Source organism: Sorex fumeus, unplaced genomic scaffold (genome assembly GCF_029834395.1).
Source record: "Sorex fumeus unplaced genomic scaffold, SorFum_2.1 ptg000166l, whole genome shotgun sequence".
Classification (NCBI taxonomy): Eukaryota; Metazoa; Chordata; class Mammalia; order Eulipotyphla; family Soricidae; genus Sorex; species Sorex fumeus.
The window spans coordinates 3475588-3487705 of NW_026606223.1; the positions used below are offsets into that span (position 1 = coordinate 3475588).

The following is a 12118-nucleotide window of genomic DNA, read 5'->3' on the forward strand; positions in this document are numbered from 1 at the left end:
ACCTCTGCTCAAGACAGGCCCCGGGGCTGGTGTCCCCCCATGCTGCTGACGTTGACGTCTCTCTCTCTCTCTCGTTCCCCTCCAGGGCGTGGACATCCCTTGACTGCAGGTCGCTGGACTGACGTGGTGCTGGGCCGAGGCCCCCATGGAGACCGGGAGAACGAAGGCTCTGCCGACTCACGCTTGAGTCCCAGCGGCCAGGCGGAGGGAGGCCTGGTGGGGGGACGTTCGGGGAGACCCCGCGGGGGCCCGGCGTGTCCTGCTGCTGCTACTGCTGCCGCCGTCAGTCCGTGGACGCCTCCTTGGTGAACCTGCTCGATCCCCTCGTCGTCGTCGTCGTCGTCGTCGTCTCTGCTCCTGGTTCCCGAGCCCCCAGACCCAGACCCGCGCCGGCCCCCCCACCATGCCCACCCAGTCGCTGCTGGTGTACATGGACGGGCCCGACGTGCTGGGCGCCGAGCTGGAGGACGCCGTGGCCACCAAGGGGCCGCCCGTGGTGCCCTTCCGCGCGGGGCCCGAGCGGGGGGCGGCGGTGGCGGCGGCGGCGGCGGTGGCCGTGCAGCCCGACGACACGCAGCTGCCCCTGGACTGCATGTTCTGCAGCCAGACCTTCGCCCACGCCGACGACCTCAACAAGCACGTGCTGCTGCAGCACCGGCCCACGGTGTGCGAGCCGGCCGTGCTGCGCGTGGAGGCCGAGTACCTGAGCCCCCTGGACAAGCGGCCGGCCCGGCCCGCCGCCGCGGCCCCCGCCGACGCCGACCCCCCGGAGCCCGAGGGTCCCAGCTGCGAGGTGTGCGGCCAGGCCTTCTGCGCCGCCCTGGACGTGGAGACGCACATGAAGAAGCACAAGGACTCGTTCACCTACGGCTGCCACGTGTGCGGCCGCCGCTTCAAGGAGCCCTGGTTCCTGAAGAACCACATGCGCACCCACACGGGCAAGGCGGGCGCCCGCGGCCGGCTGCAGGCGGGCCTGGACAGCCCGGCCACCATCAACGAGGTGGTCCAGGAGCCCGCGGCCGCCGCCGCCCCCGTCGCGTCCCCCTACAAGATCTGCATGGTCTGCGGCTTCCTCTTCCCGGGCAAGGAGAGCCTGATGGAGCACCGCAAGATGCACACCAAAGAGGGGCCCGCCACCCCCGCCGGCCCCGGCTCCGGCCCCGGCCCCGGCCCCGGCCCGGCTCCCCGGGACCCACCCCAGGACCCGCCCGCCCCCGAGTTCCTGCAGTTCCTCAGCCTGCGGCCGCAGCCGGCCCCCGACCCCAGCCGCCAGCCCGCCAAGTGGATCCCGCAGCTCGACCCCTTCACCACCTACCAGGCCTGGCAGCTGGCCACCAAGGGCAAGGTGGCCGTGTGCCGGGAGGTGAAGGAGCAGCCCGGCCAGGAGGGCAGCACCGACAACGACGACTCGTGCTCGGAGAAGGAGGAGCTGCTGGAGATCTGGGCGGCCCGGCCGGGGCCCCGACGCCAAGGCCAGCAGCAAGGGCGGGGCGCGGCAGCGGGGCCGGTGGCGGCGCCTGCCCCGGGCTGGCCGACAAGGAGAAGGGCCGCGGCAGTGGCGCCGGCCGAGGGCCCCGAGCGCCCCGAGCCCGACCCCAAGCTGCCGGGCGGCAAGGAGAAGCCCACGCACTGCGCCGAGTGCGGCAAGGCCTTCCGCACCTACCACCAGCTGGTGCTGCACTCGCGCGTGCACAAGAAGGAGCGGCGGCCCGACGCCGAGTCCCCCACCCTCGCCGCCGACGGCCGGCAGCGCCGCCCCGGCTCGCCCGAGCTGGAGGAGGCCGGCGGCCTGGACCGGGAGGGCGGCTCCGAGGACGGCTCCGAGGACGGGCTTCCCGAGGGGCTCCATCTGGGTAAGCGGACCCCCGACTCCCCACCCCCCACCCACGTCGGGTCCCTCCCCCGTGCCCCCCGGAGTCTGTCCCGACCCGACCCAAGGATGCTCCTGGTTCCTCGCGGGGTCCTTGAGAGAATGGCCCGGACTGCGGGGGGGGGGGGGGTGGGTCACACCAGGCATGGAGAGCGAGGGGCCTTCCCTTTGACGGGTCCTGACGGGGCCTGCGAGGTCCCCCCCCCCACCCCGCTGCCCCTCAGAGCTCCCAGGGCGGTGGGAGTCAGGGTCCCCGGCCTTGTCCTGGTCTTTGCTGGCAGTTCCGGATTGCGGGCATTGGGTCCTCTAGCTAGTGGCCGGCCCTTGCCCCGAGAGCGGGCAGGGACCAGTGGGCGCATGAGGGACGTGTGCGTGGTCTGTGCTCCGCGGAGGGCACTTTTCCCGGCCTCTGCTGTGAGCCAGGGGCCACCCAGAGCTCCTTAGAGATTGTTCCCGGGACAGCCCCAGAGGGAAACTTGGTTGGGCCCAGGCCTCTGGGCCCCTGGGGGGGTCTGTGCCGAGTTGGGGCTTTGGCCCCGAGCTGCCTTGTGCCCGGGAGACGCCAAGTGGCCAGTGGGGATACGGGCAGAGGAGTTGGGTGGAGACCGGGCTGGACTGGGAGCGCCAGCCCTGGCATTGCCCTGGGACCCTGACATAGCTGCCTGGCCACGGGCCCTTCCTTGTCTGCCCCCGGCCTGGGCCCATTAATGGGAGATGAGCAACGGGCATCGCTCAGAGAGGAGCAGAACCCGGCGGGGGTGGGCTGTGGGCCGTCCCTGGCCAAGGTGCGCCAGTGTGGGCGTTTCCTGACCCTCTGGGTGTGCTGCAGGGCCCAGAGGTCCTGAGGCAGAGATGGACGGAGTACGACAGAGTAGGACATGGCAGGCGGCAGGCAGGCAGGCAGGCAGGCAGGCATGGGCTTACCGGATGGGGACCGACAGACACTTACACACTTGCACATTCATGCTCACTCCGTTTCCTCAGCGGTTCCGGGGTCTCCTGCTACCCTCCCGTGCACAATCACCCCAGAGTCTGGTGCCTTCTGGGGCCCGGGGCTGTCTGCTCGAGGTGCCCTCCTGCCCCAGCCCTGGGGACCCCGTTCCCACCGTGGCCCGGTGGTTGTGGCCTGCAGGGCTTTGGGGCAGGTGTGTGTCTTGGGCCCCCGCTCGGGGGTTCGAACCCTGGGTCTCCTGCCCCCAGATCACAGCTGCAAACACATGAGCTCTCCGAGGGTGACCGCTGGTCATCTGATTTCCTTCACCTGGGGCGGGGGAAGGCTTGTTGCCCCCGGCCCGAACCCAACCTGCCTTCCCCAAACGAGTTTGGCAAAATGCTGACCCTCGCAGAAAGGCTTGCGAAATGCTGGCCGGCCCCCGGCGGCTCCTGCCGCGATGTGGCCGTGCCTGCTGCCCCCCAGTGGCCGCTGGCAGGATTGCGGCATCCTGGCCTTGCTGGGCTGGGGGAGGGGGGTGGCCTGTCCACCGGGAAACTGCCCCCCTCCTGCCCAGGTGTCCCCGTGGACACGGCCCCGTGCTCCCACCCCTCCGCCCCCCCGCCCCCTTCTCGCACACCCTAGCCTGTGGCCCCGAGGGTCAGGGGCCGGCAGGTCAGCGGGCCCCCACCCCGGAAGCGGCCAGGGGTTGAAGCTCTCGCTCCCGCCTCCCGTTGCCTGAGCTGCCTTCTGACCTATTTTTTGTTTCTGCTTTAAAGAGAAAAATGATGATGGAGGGAAACTAAAGCATCTTACATCCTCCAGAGAATGTAGTTATTGTGGAAAGTTTTTCCGTTCAAATTATTACCTCAATATTCATCTCAGAACACACACAGGTAAGGACCCTCGCGGCCGCATGTCTCGGTCACGCCGCCCCGCCGGGGGCTCCCCAGGGAGGCCCCGAGGCTCGGGGACACGGCCCCCCCTCCCCTCACGACGCCCGCCTCCAGCCCCGGGACCCCTCCCCCAGCCCGAGGAGGAGGGGGGGGTCCCTGCCCGCCCCGTCCTCTCCTTCCCCTCCCTGACTCCTCGTCCTTCCTTGCTCCGTTGCAGGGGAGAAGCCGTACAAATGTGAATTCTGCGACTACGCGGCGGCCCAGAAGACGTCCCTGCGGTATCACCTGGAGCGTCACCACAAGGAGAAGCCGGCGGACCCGGGGGCGGCCGAGGCCAGGGCCGAGACGAAGCCCCCGGAGGCCGAGGCCACGCTGGCCCCCGAGGACGGCGGCGGCGCTGGTGCCCACCCCCCCAAGACCCTGAAACGCTTCTGCGACGGTGCCAAAGACGGGAAGGCCGGCCCGCCCGCCAAGCAGCCCAAGGTGGTGGCGGCAGCGGCAGTGGCAGCTGCCGCCTTCCAGAACGTTCTGGGCGGCCTTGCCGCCCGCCAAGATTCTCAGGATTTACCGAGCCACGCCCTGGACGAGGCCCCCGCCGAGAAGGGGGCCGAGAAGGGGGCCGGCGCCCACGACGTGCTCCCGAGGCGGACCCCCGCGGACCCCCAGCTCCTCCCCCGCCTGGCCTGCAGAAGCGAACCGGCGGGCGTCGGTGGGGCGCGGCGGGGCGTCGACGGCCAGGAGCGGCCGCTGAACCTGTCGCTGGGGGCCCTGCACGGCTGCACGGCGCTGTCCCTGAGCCGCAACCTCGTCCCCTCCATCACCTGCCCCTTCTGCACCTTCAAGACCTTCTACCCCGAGGTCCTGATGATGCACCAGCGCCTGGAGCACAAGTACAACCCCGACGTCCACCGGCACTGCCGGGCCAAGGCGCCGCCGCGGACCCGCCGCACGGGCTGCCCGCCCGCCCTGCTGGGCCGCGACGTGCCGCCCCTGCCCGCCCTGCCCCGGGCCCGGCCCACCAAGCCCGCCCTGACCGCCCAGCCCAGGCCCAAGCCCGGCGCCGCCCCGGGGTCCGGCGGCAAGGCGACCCCCGCCACGGGGGCGGACATCAGCACTTTAGCGCCCAGCAACCTGAAGGCCCCGCGGCCCCCGCCCGGCCGGCAGCCCCCGCCGCCCCCCGCCGCCCCCCGCCGCCAGCCCCGGAGCTGTTGGCCAAGGCCGCCGACAAGGCCCGACGCCCCGAGGTCAAGGCCAAAGCGCCCGGCCCCGCGCTCACCAACGGCTTCGCCGAGCACGCGGCGGCCGGCAGAGACTACTTCGGCGGCCGGGCCGCGGACTTCGGGGAGCCCCTGCCCAAGCGGTCCAAGGCCGGCGCGGGGCCCCCCGAGGGGGACCCCGGCTACCGCCGCGGCTTCGCCCACCTCCCCAAGTACCACGTGGTGCGCGGGGTGCCCGCGCTGCTGCCCCAGGAGTACGTGTGCCCGCCGGCGGCCGTGCTGCCCCCCAAGGCCAGGTTCCTGGGCCCCGGGGAGGCCGAGCCCTCGGGTCTGCTGAGTGGCCACAAGACCTACAGGGGTCCCGCGCCGCTCTAACCCCTGCGGGCCTGCAGGGGGCGCTGCCGCGGCCGGGCCCCGGCTCGAAGGTAGGCAACCTGGCCCCCGTGGGGGCGGGCTGTCCTTCCCTGGTGGTGGGTTTTCTGGGGGTCAGCACTTGTGTCCCGCTTGAGGTCGAGGGGCGCAGACCGAACCCCTTCGGGACGGGAAGTCCAGGCGTCCTGGGCCTCTCGGTGGCCACAGCTGCTGCTGAGCGCCTGTAGGGCTAGGCCGGGTGTGTGGACGTCGGCTTACAGGGCCGTGACTCCCTGTCCTGGGCATGTGCTCCATTCTGGGTCTCTCTGGGAGCGCGACTCCTGGGACAGGGCTCCCGGGCGCCCCGGGCGGGCAGAGGGCTGGCCGCGCTGGACCTGGGCTCTTGGAGGCTGGCGGTGGGGCTGCGGTCCCCGTCCCCCAGGGACGCCCTGGGGGCCTTGGTTCTTGGCTGGAGCGTCCCTGGCCTGCCCTGGCATGTGGCGGGCTGACGGTGGTGGGGACGGTCCCCGGAGGACCGTGGGCTGCTCCTTCTGTCAGGGCCGGGCTGGGGCAGGGGGGCTGGTTGGTTGCCGGTCGTTCCCGCTCCGTTCCCGGGTGGCTCTAAGCGTCCCCCCCATCCCCCCTGCAGGGAAGAGGCCGGTGTCCTACCAACACTTGTCCAGCAGCATCCTGCAGAAGAGGAACTATGAGAATTTCATCGGGAACGCACATTATCGACCGAACGACAAGAAAACTTGATTTCCGCTGTGGGGGAGACGAAGGTGAGCGTGTGGGGTGCTTGGGGTCCGCTGGGCTCGGGGGGTGGTGGGGAGGTGGTCCTAGGCTGTGTCCACTGGGCAGACGCTGGCCTTGGGCGCTGCCAACGGGAGCCCACGTGAAGCGCTGCTCAGGGCAGCGACGCCACTAACCGCGGCCTCCCGTGCGGGCCTTGGACAGGGTCGGGGCGGAGGCTGGTGCTGGTCCCTCTCAGGGGAATGGTGGGGTCAGAGGTCGGGCGGGGTCTTGGGGCTCAGGGTCCTTTATGGCCACGTCCGTCGGCCCCCTACTGCCCTGCGTGGGGCTGGCTAGGAGCACCGTTGTCCCGGGACCACACTCAGGTCTTCTTCACCAGAGTGTGGGAGCCTGGACCCCAGGACCCAGGACCGGGCTAGGTGACCCCCAGTTGCTTCAGGGGTCTGCAGCATCTACAGTTGTAGGATCTCCCCCCCCCCCTTTTGGGGTGACTGCACCTGTTCTGACTCGGGGTCAGCCCGCCAAGACCCAGAGCCTGCTGCGTGTTCTGAGTTGGGGCACTGAGGGACCCCGGCGGGGTGGGGTGGGAGGCTCTGCCCGGGGTCCTACAGCACTGGGCTCCTGGTGTGCCCCCAGTTGGGCCCCTTCCACGTTCCGGCCAGTTTTGTGGTTTTGGATACCCCGTGGCTGATGGGGTTTGAGGCTTCCCCAGGGAATGAATGACCTGCTCTGTTGAGTCTCTGGAGTTGAGGGGGCCAGAGATGGTCTTTTTTTTTTTTTTTGGCCTTTCGGGTCACACCGGACGATGCTCAGGGCTTCCTCCTGGCTCTGCACTCAGGAATGTCTCCTGGCGGTGCTCGGGGACCCTAGGGGATGCCGGGGATTGAACCTGGGTTGGCCGCGTGCAAGGCAAATGCCCTCCCCGCTGTGCTATCGTTCTGGCGCTAAGATGGCCTGGGTTTTGTCCCTGGCCCTGCCCGGTCTCCTGAGCCCCACGGGGAGTGACCCTCTGAGCACAGAACTGAGAGCAATAACCCCGGAGGCCCCCTGTAAGAAGTCACTGTTAACCTTCGCGTGTTGAGGCTCCCTTGTGTTCGTTTTTTATTTGTATATTTATTTTTTTTGGGTCCCACCCGGCGATGGGCAGAGGTTCCTTCCTCCTGGCTCTGTGCTCAGGAAGTTACTCCTGGTGGTGCTCGGGGGACCCTCGGGGATGCTGGGAATCGAACCCGGGTCAGCTGTGTGCAGGGCAAACTCTACTCACTGTACTATCGCTCCAGCCCCTCATTTTTTAAGCCTTTTGTGTTTTGGGGGTCACCCCTGGCATTGCGCTGGGGTCACTCCCCGTGGGATGCCGGGGACCGAGCCTGGCCAGTGCCCCAGGCTGGCACCGACTCACGGGGGGGCCTCGTCTCCCGCAGGTGTCGCGGCCGGAAGCGTTCTCTCCTGCAGTTAGTGCCCAGCCACCCCCCCCTCGAGGAAGCGACAGCAAAGCTACTGACACAAGCTGTGACTGGCCTGGACAGTGCGGAGGAGGCAGGAAGGAACACTACAGTCCTGAGTGCTTCGGGTCACTTTTGTACCAAATAGCAATAAAAAAAAAAACACGCGAGTTGGAACAGTCGGTTTGTACCCAGACGGAGACCGGAAATCTCTCTATTTTTGTCCTTGAATAACTGAATCATTTTTATTTTATTTTTTTTTTTCAAAAAAAAAAAAAGAATTGACCAAAAAAGTTTTTTTTTTTTTTTGCATACTTGAGCGCTGCTGAAATCATTGGGGGCCGGGGGGTGGGGGGCGCGGGAGAGAAAGTCTATAATGCTTGCACCTCAGGTAAAGACTGTACATAACCTTACGTGGTAAACCCGCTCCTTTTCTCCTCTGTATTTTCTGTTCTCCTAGCTTGTCCCTTGAGCAGTTTGTTCGTGCCCTTTCTTTTTACGAGTGTATGTTTTTAAGGGGGGAAAAAATTTTTTTTTGCAATGACTTGTATTATGTCAAATCCTCTGCAGTCTGTTGTCTTCACAGGGTCCTTGAGTGAATCGTGGGCTGCCCTACCCCCCCACCCCCCAAAAAAAGGGGAGGACGGGGGACGGGGGTTGTCGTGTGGTGGAAGGAGGCTAGCCCTTCTGTCCTGCCCGGGGCGGCCTTGGTGGCATCTGTCAAGTGTGTATCCCGCATCCTAGCGGGCCTTAGAATTCCTTTCAATTTGCTTTTTTTCCTACCCAAGTAATCATTTTTTTTTTTCCCTCTTTTTTCCTCCTTCGGTTGGAAATTTGTCAGTGTTGCGGGCCCGCCCCGAGCCACTGCACATGCGGAACCAAACACGTGCCTGACACAGCCTGGAAAAACGGTCTGCCCTGCGCTGGACCCCCTCGAGGTCAGGGTCCGGCCTCGCCGACCCGGGTTTGAGGCTGGTCTCAAAGCTCAAACTTTGAGGGGTGTTGGGGGAGGTGGCGGCAGGGCTGCCCCTCCCCTGGTGGTTGGTGGTAGCGCCCCGGCCTTGGGGGGTGTCCCCTGCATCCCACCCGGCTGGCATAGCCCAGCGCTTTACAAGGAAAACCGTTTCCAGGAGAAGATTTGCACTGCGCGTTGCTCTGTTCTCGAGGGCGCCCATCCGGGGGGATCGGGGCGGGGTGGTCCCGACTCGTACCCCGGACACAGCCTGAAGGTACTTGAGTCTGGGCGCCAGCCCGGGTCCGAGAGGCGTCTGCCGGCAGCGCATCCAAGTGCTTTTGTAATCAGGAAACTTCACACTATTGACCTGCTTTCCTGTTCACAAGCTGAGCCATATGTACATAATCTAGAGTTTTTTTGTTTTCATAGTTTTTGCACTTTTATATCCTATTTTTGGAAGATTAACACATTTGCAGGATGATTGACCTGATCTTTTGCTTAATCTGATGAGTGTTACGGAGTTGGCTCTGACTCTTGTATATCTTAAAGGGGGATATGTGATGGTAAGATGGCTGAAGTTTAAACCTGTATTTAAAAAAAAAAATCACCAAATCTATTTGAAAACAAGCCAATTTTGTGTTATGCTGAAATTGGGGTGGGGGGGGCTTGCAGATTTTTTTTTCCCTTTCTGACCACTTTTCTGAATCCAGAAAATCATCTTTTTAAAAAAAAAACTTGTCTTTTTTTCAACAGCCCTTGTACTCCCAAAACAATGGTTTTTTTTTTTTTTTGTTTTTTTGGTCCATCAGTATTAACTATTGGAATACTACTGGTTTTTATGTTTTTTTTTTTTATTCTGAGACAGCAGTACAATAGAGGTACAATCCGTTGGATTTTTTTTTTTGTTTATTTATTTCATTCCAGTTTGATTTATTTTAATTGTCGATACTTAAGTTGTCAAACAGTAGGCATTTACTTGTTTTTTTTATTTATGATATATTTCAGCTTAAAGTTATGTTATTTTACATGGATGTAAATATAGATTTGGTGTTTTGCAATATCGGGCTTTGGTCTTTATTCTGTTGCGTGCTCTCGTTCGGAGTCTTGAATAAGGACCGCGCCTCCAGCACCCGTGCCATCGAGAGGATGCGAAGGACCACGCCTCCCACCCTGCTGGTGTGACCCCACAGCGACCCGCCTGCACCCAGGCTCAGGGAGACCGCAGCCAGCTCAGCCCGGGTCCCCGTATGTGCTCAGAGCTGTTGTCTGCTCGGGGGCCCGAACAGAGGGAAGGGGTCATGCGTGCTGACACGCACATACATGCACGTATGCACCAGGACCTTCACACACACACCATGTTTGCACACCAGGCGTGCACACACAATCACGACAGTTTATACACACACACACACATACACACAGGTCATGTTTGCGCATGCGCACAGACACGAACCACATTTGCACACGTGAACCAGGTTGGCACCTACGCATCCACACACACAGCATGATTGAACGTGTGTGTGTGCGTGCGTGTGCCGTGTTTGCACATAGACGTGTCCTCGCGCGTTCTCCCTTGTGCACGTGTCCACGCACCAACCTTGACGTTCATGGGGAGAGTCTGGCTCGCTTCCTGGCGCTTCTTCCCTGGTGGGGCAGCTGCGCTCGCTCGGAGCTGAGCTTGGCTCCGTCTCAAGCTCCCCGCTGCCCCCTAAGCCGGTCAGTGGAAGCAGATGTGCAGACCCACTGCGCTCAGACTGGGAGGGGCGGGACCAGGAGCCTACACGGATTCAGAGAGAGACAGACAGACAGACGTGTTTGGTTTTATGCATGTGGTGCTGGGGTCTTTGGGCGTCCAGGGCCTTGGACTGGCCACAGCTTGCAATGGCTTTTTTGGCACATGGGTCACTCCTGGCTCTGCACTCAGAAATTACTCCTGGCGGTGCTCGGGGGACCCTATGGGATGCTGGGAATCGAACCCAGGTTGACTGTGTGCAAGGCAAACGCCCTATCCGCTGTGCTATTGCTCCAGCCCCCCCCTTTTTTTTAAAAGTTTTTAAAAAAATTTGGATCACACCTGGCGATACACAGGGGTTCCTCCTGGCTCTGCGCTCAGGAATTACTCCTGGCAGTGCTCAGGGGACCCTATGGGATGCTGGGAATCGAACCCGGGTTGGCTGTGTGCAAGGCAAACGCCCTACCTGCTTTGCTCTCGCTCCAGCCCTGCAGTGGCTTTTGGTCATTGCTGCTATTCTAGCCCTCACCCCCGTTTTGAGTTTTCCCAACTGACTTAGACCTCTGGCTTTTAGTAACTTTAGGAAATGTTGCAGAAGATGAAAAAGAACACCATTCCTCTTTTGTTTGGGGCTAGACCTGACTGCTCGGAGCTGCTGGGGTTTGAGCCTGGGTGCTCCGCCGTGCTGTCCCTGTCCTCATGGATGAGGGCCGCTCGAGGGACTTCTCCGGCTTCCTATGTGCCCGCCCTCATGTTGGTGTCTTCCTCTAGATCATCTCTGTCCTTGATTACACCTCCCCCAACCTTTTGGGATCTGCAGTTTCTCCTTGACCTGCTTTCAGCTTTAAGTTTGTTCTCAGGACAGGCTAGATCTAGCCTTACATCGTTGAAGTCAGTGTTTGTCACCCTGGGATGTCCCCAGGGGACCCCAGGTGCCTAAGTTTCGTTCTTCCAAGTCTCTCAGCCAAGACTTTTCATTTTGTTTCGGGGTCGTACCCGGCCGTGCTCAGGGCTTACTCTGGGCTCTGCACTCAGGAGTCACTCCTGGAGGTCTTGGGGACCACTTGGGGTGCTGGGATCAAACCTGGGTCGGGTACGGGCGAGGCAAGTGCCTTACCCACTGTTCTATTGCCCTGGATGAGCAAAGGTACCAACCAAGGTGAAAGATGCTCGAACACTGGCGCAGTACACACACGCTGCCACCAGGTGGCGCTGTTGTCAGCGTCTCCAGGGTCCTTCCAGCTTCCAGCCAACTCTCCAAGACAATCATTTGAACTTTTTCAAAAGTTGCAAGAAATATGAACATTTTTCACTGCAGCTTAGGACAGAGGAGCCAAAATAACTGGCCCTTATCAGGGCTAACATGTTGAAAGTAGACTTTAGACCGAACATGATTGCCACTCAATGCCTCTTTTGCAAACCACAGCACCCAAAAGGAGAGAGAGAACAAAAGGGAATGCCCTGCCACAGAGGCAGGGTGGGATGGGGGAGATGGGGGGTGGGAGGGATACTGGGACCCGTGGTGGTGGAGAATGGGCACTGGTGGAGGGATCGTTGTTCGTTCATTGTATAACTGAAACCCAAGCACAAAAATTTGTAAGTCTACAACTACCTCATGGTGTTTCACTAATAAAAAATCTTTTTTAAAAAGCAATGAGCATTTACTAAAATCTTGTTGGTGTACTTAAAACTTCAACAATCCAACACCCTGAGAGTTAGCCTTTGTGTCTGTTACCTAGTTCAACCCTGGGGCTGTGTGATTCTAGCAAAAGAAAGCTGGATGGGAGGGGGGGGTAACCCTCTTATTTATTTTTTTCAGTTTTCAGAGGCAAGAAGGAACAGCGGGAGGGAGAAAGGAGGAGAGGGAGGGGAGCCGCACAGGGCCTGTCCCCTTTCACCCTTGGAGGCTTGTCGGAAGAGGCTGCAGAAGGCCCGAAGCTGGGGTCAGGCTCTGTGGGTCAGCAGGGGGCA

At 62.4% G+C, this 12118-nt stretch overlaps 1 protein-coding gene across 1 annotated transcript; it reads left to right on the plus strand.

Annotated features, from left to right (window-relative positions):
- The first annotated feature begins 403 nt into the window (after positions 1–403).
- Positions 404–7584, plus strand: ZNF217 (zinc finger protein 217). The gene is given in 7 exon segments (XM_056107468.1): positions 404–1853; positions 3581–3697; positions 3915–4853; positions 4895–5286; positions 5288–5339; positions 5915–6047; positions 7440–7584. Coding segments are annotated over 6 exon segments (3060 nt in total). The 3' UTR covers positions 6025–6047; positions 7440–7584.
- The last annotated feature ends 4534 nt before the right edge of the window (positions 7585–12118 follow it).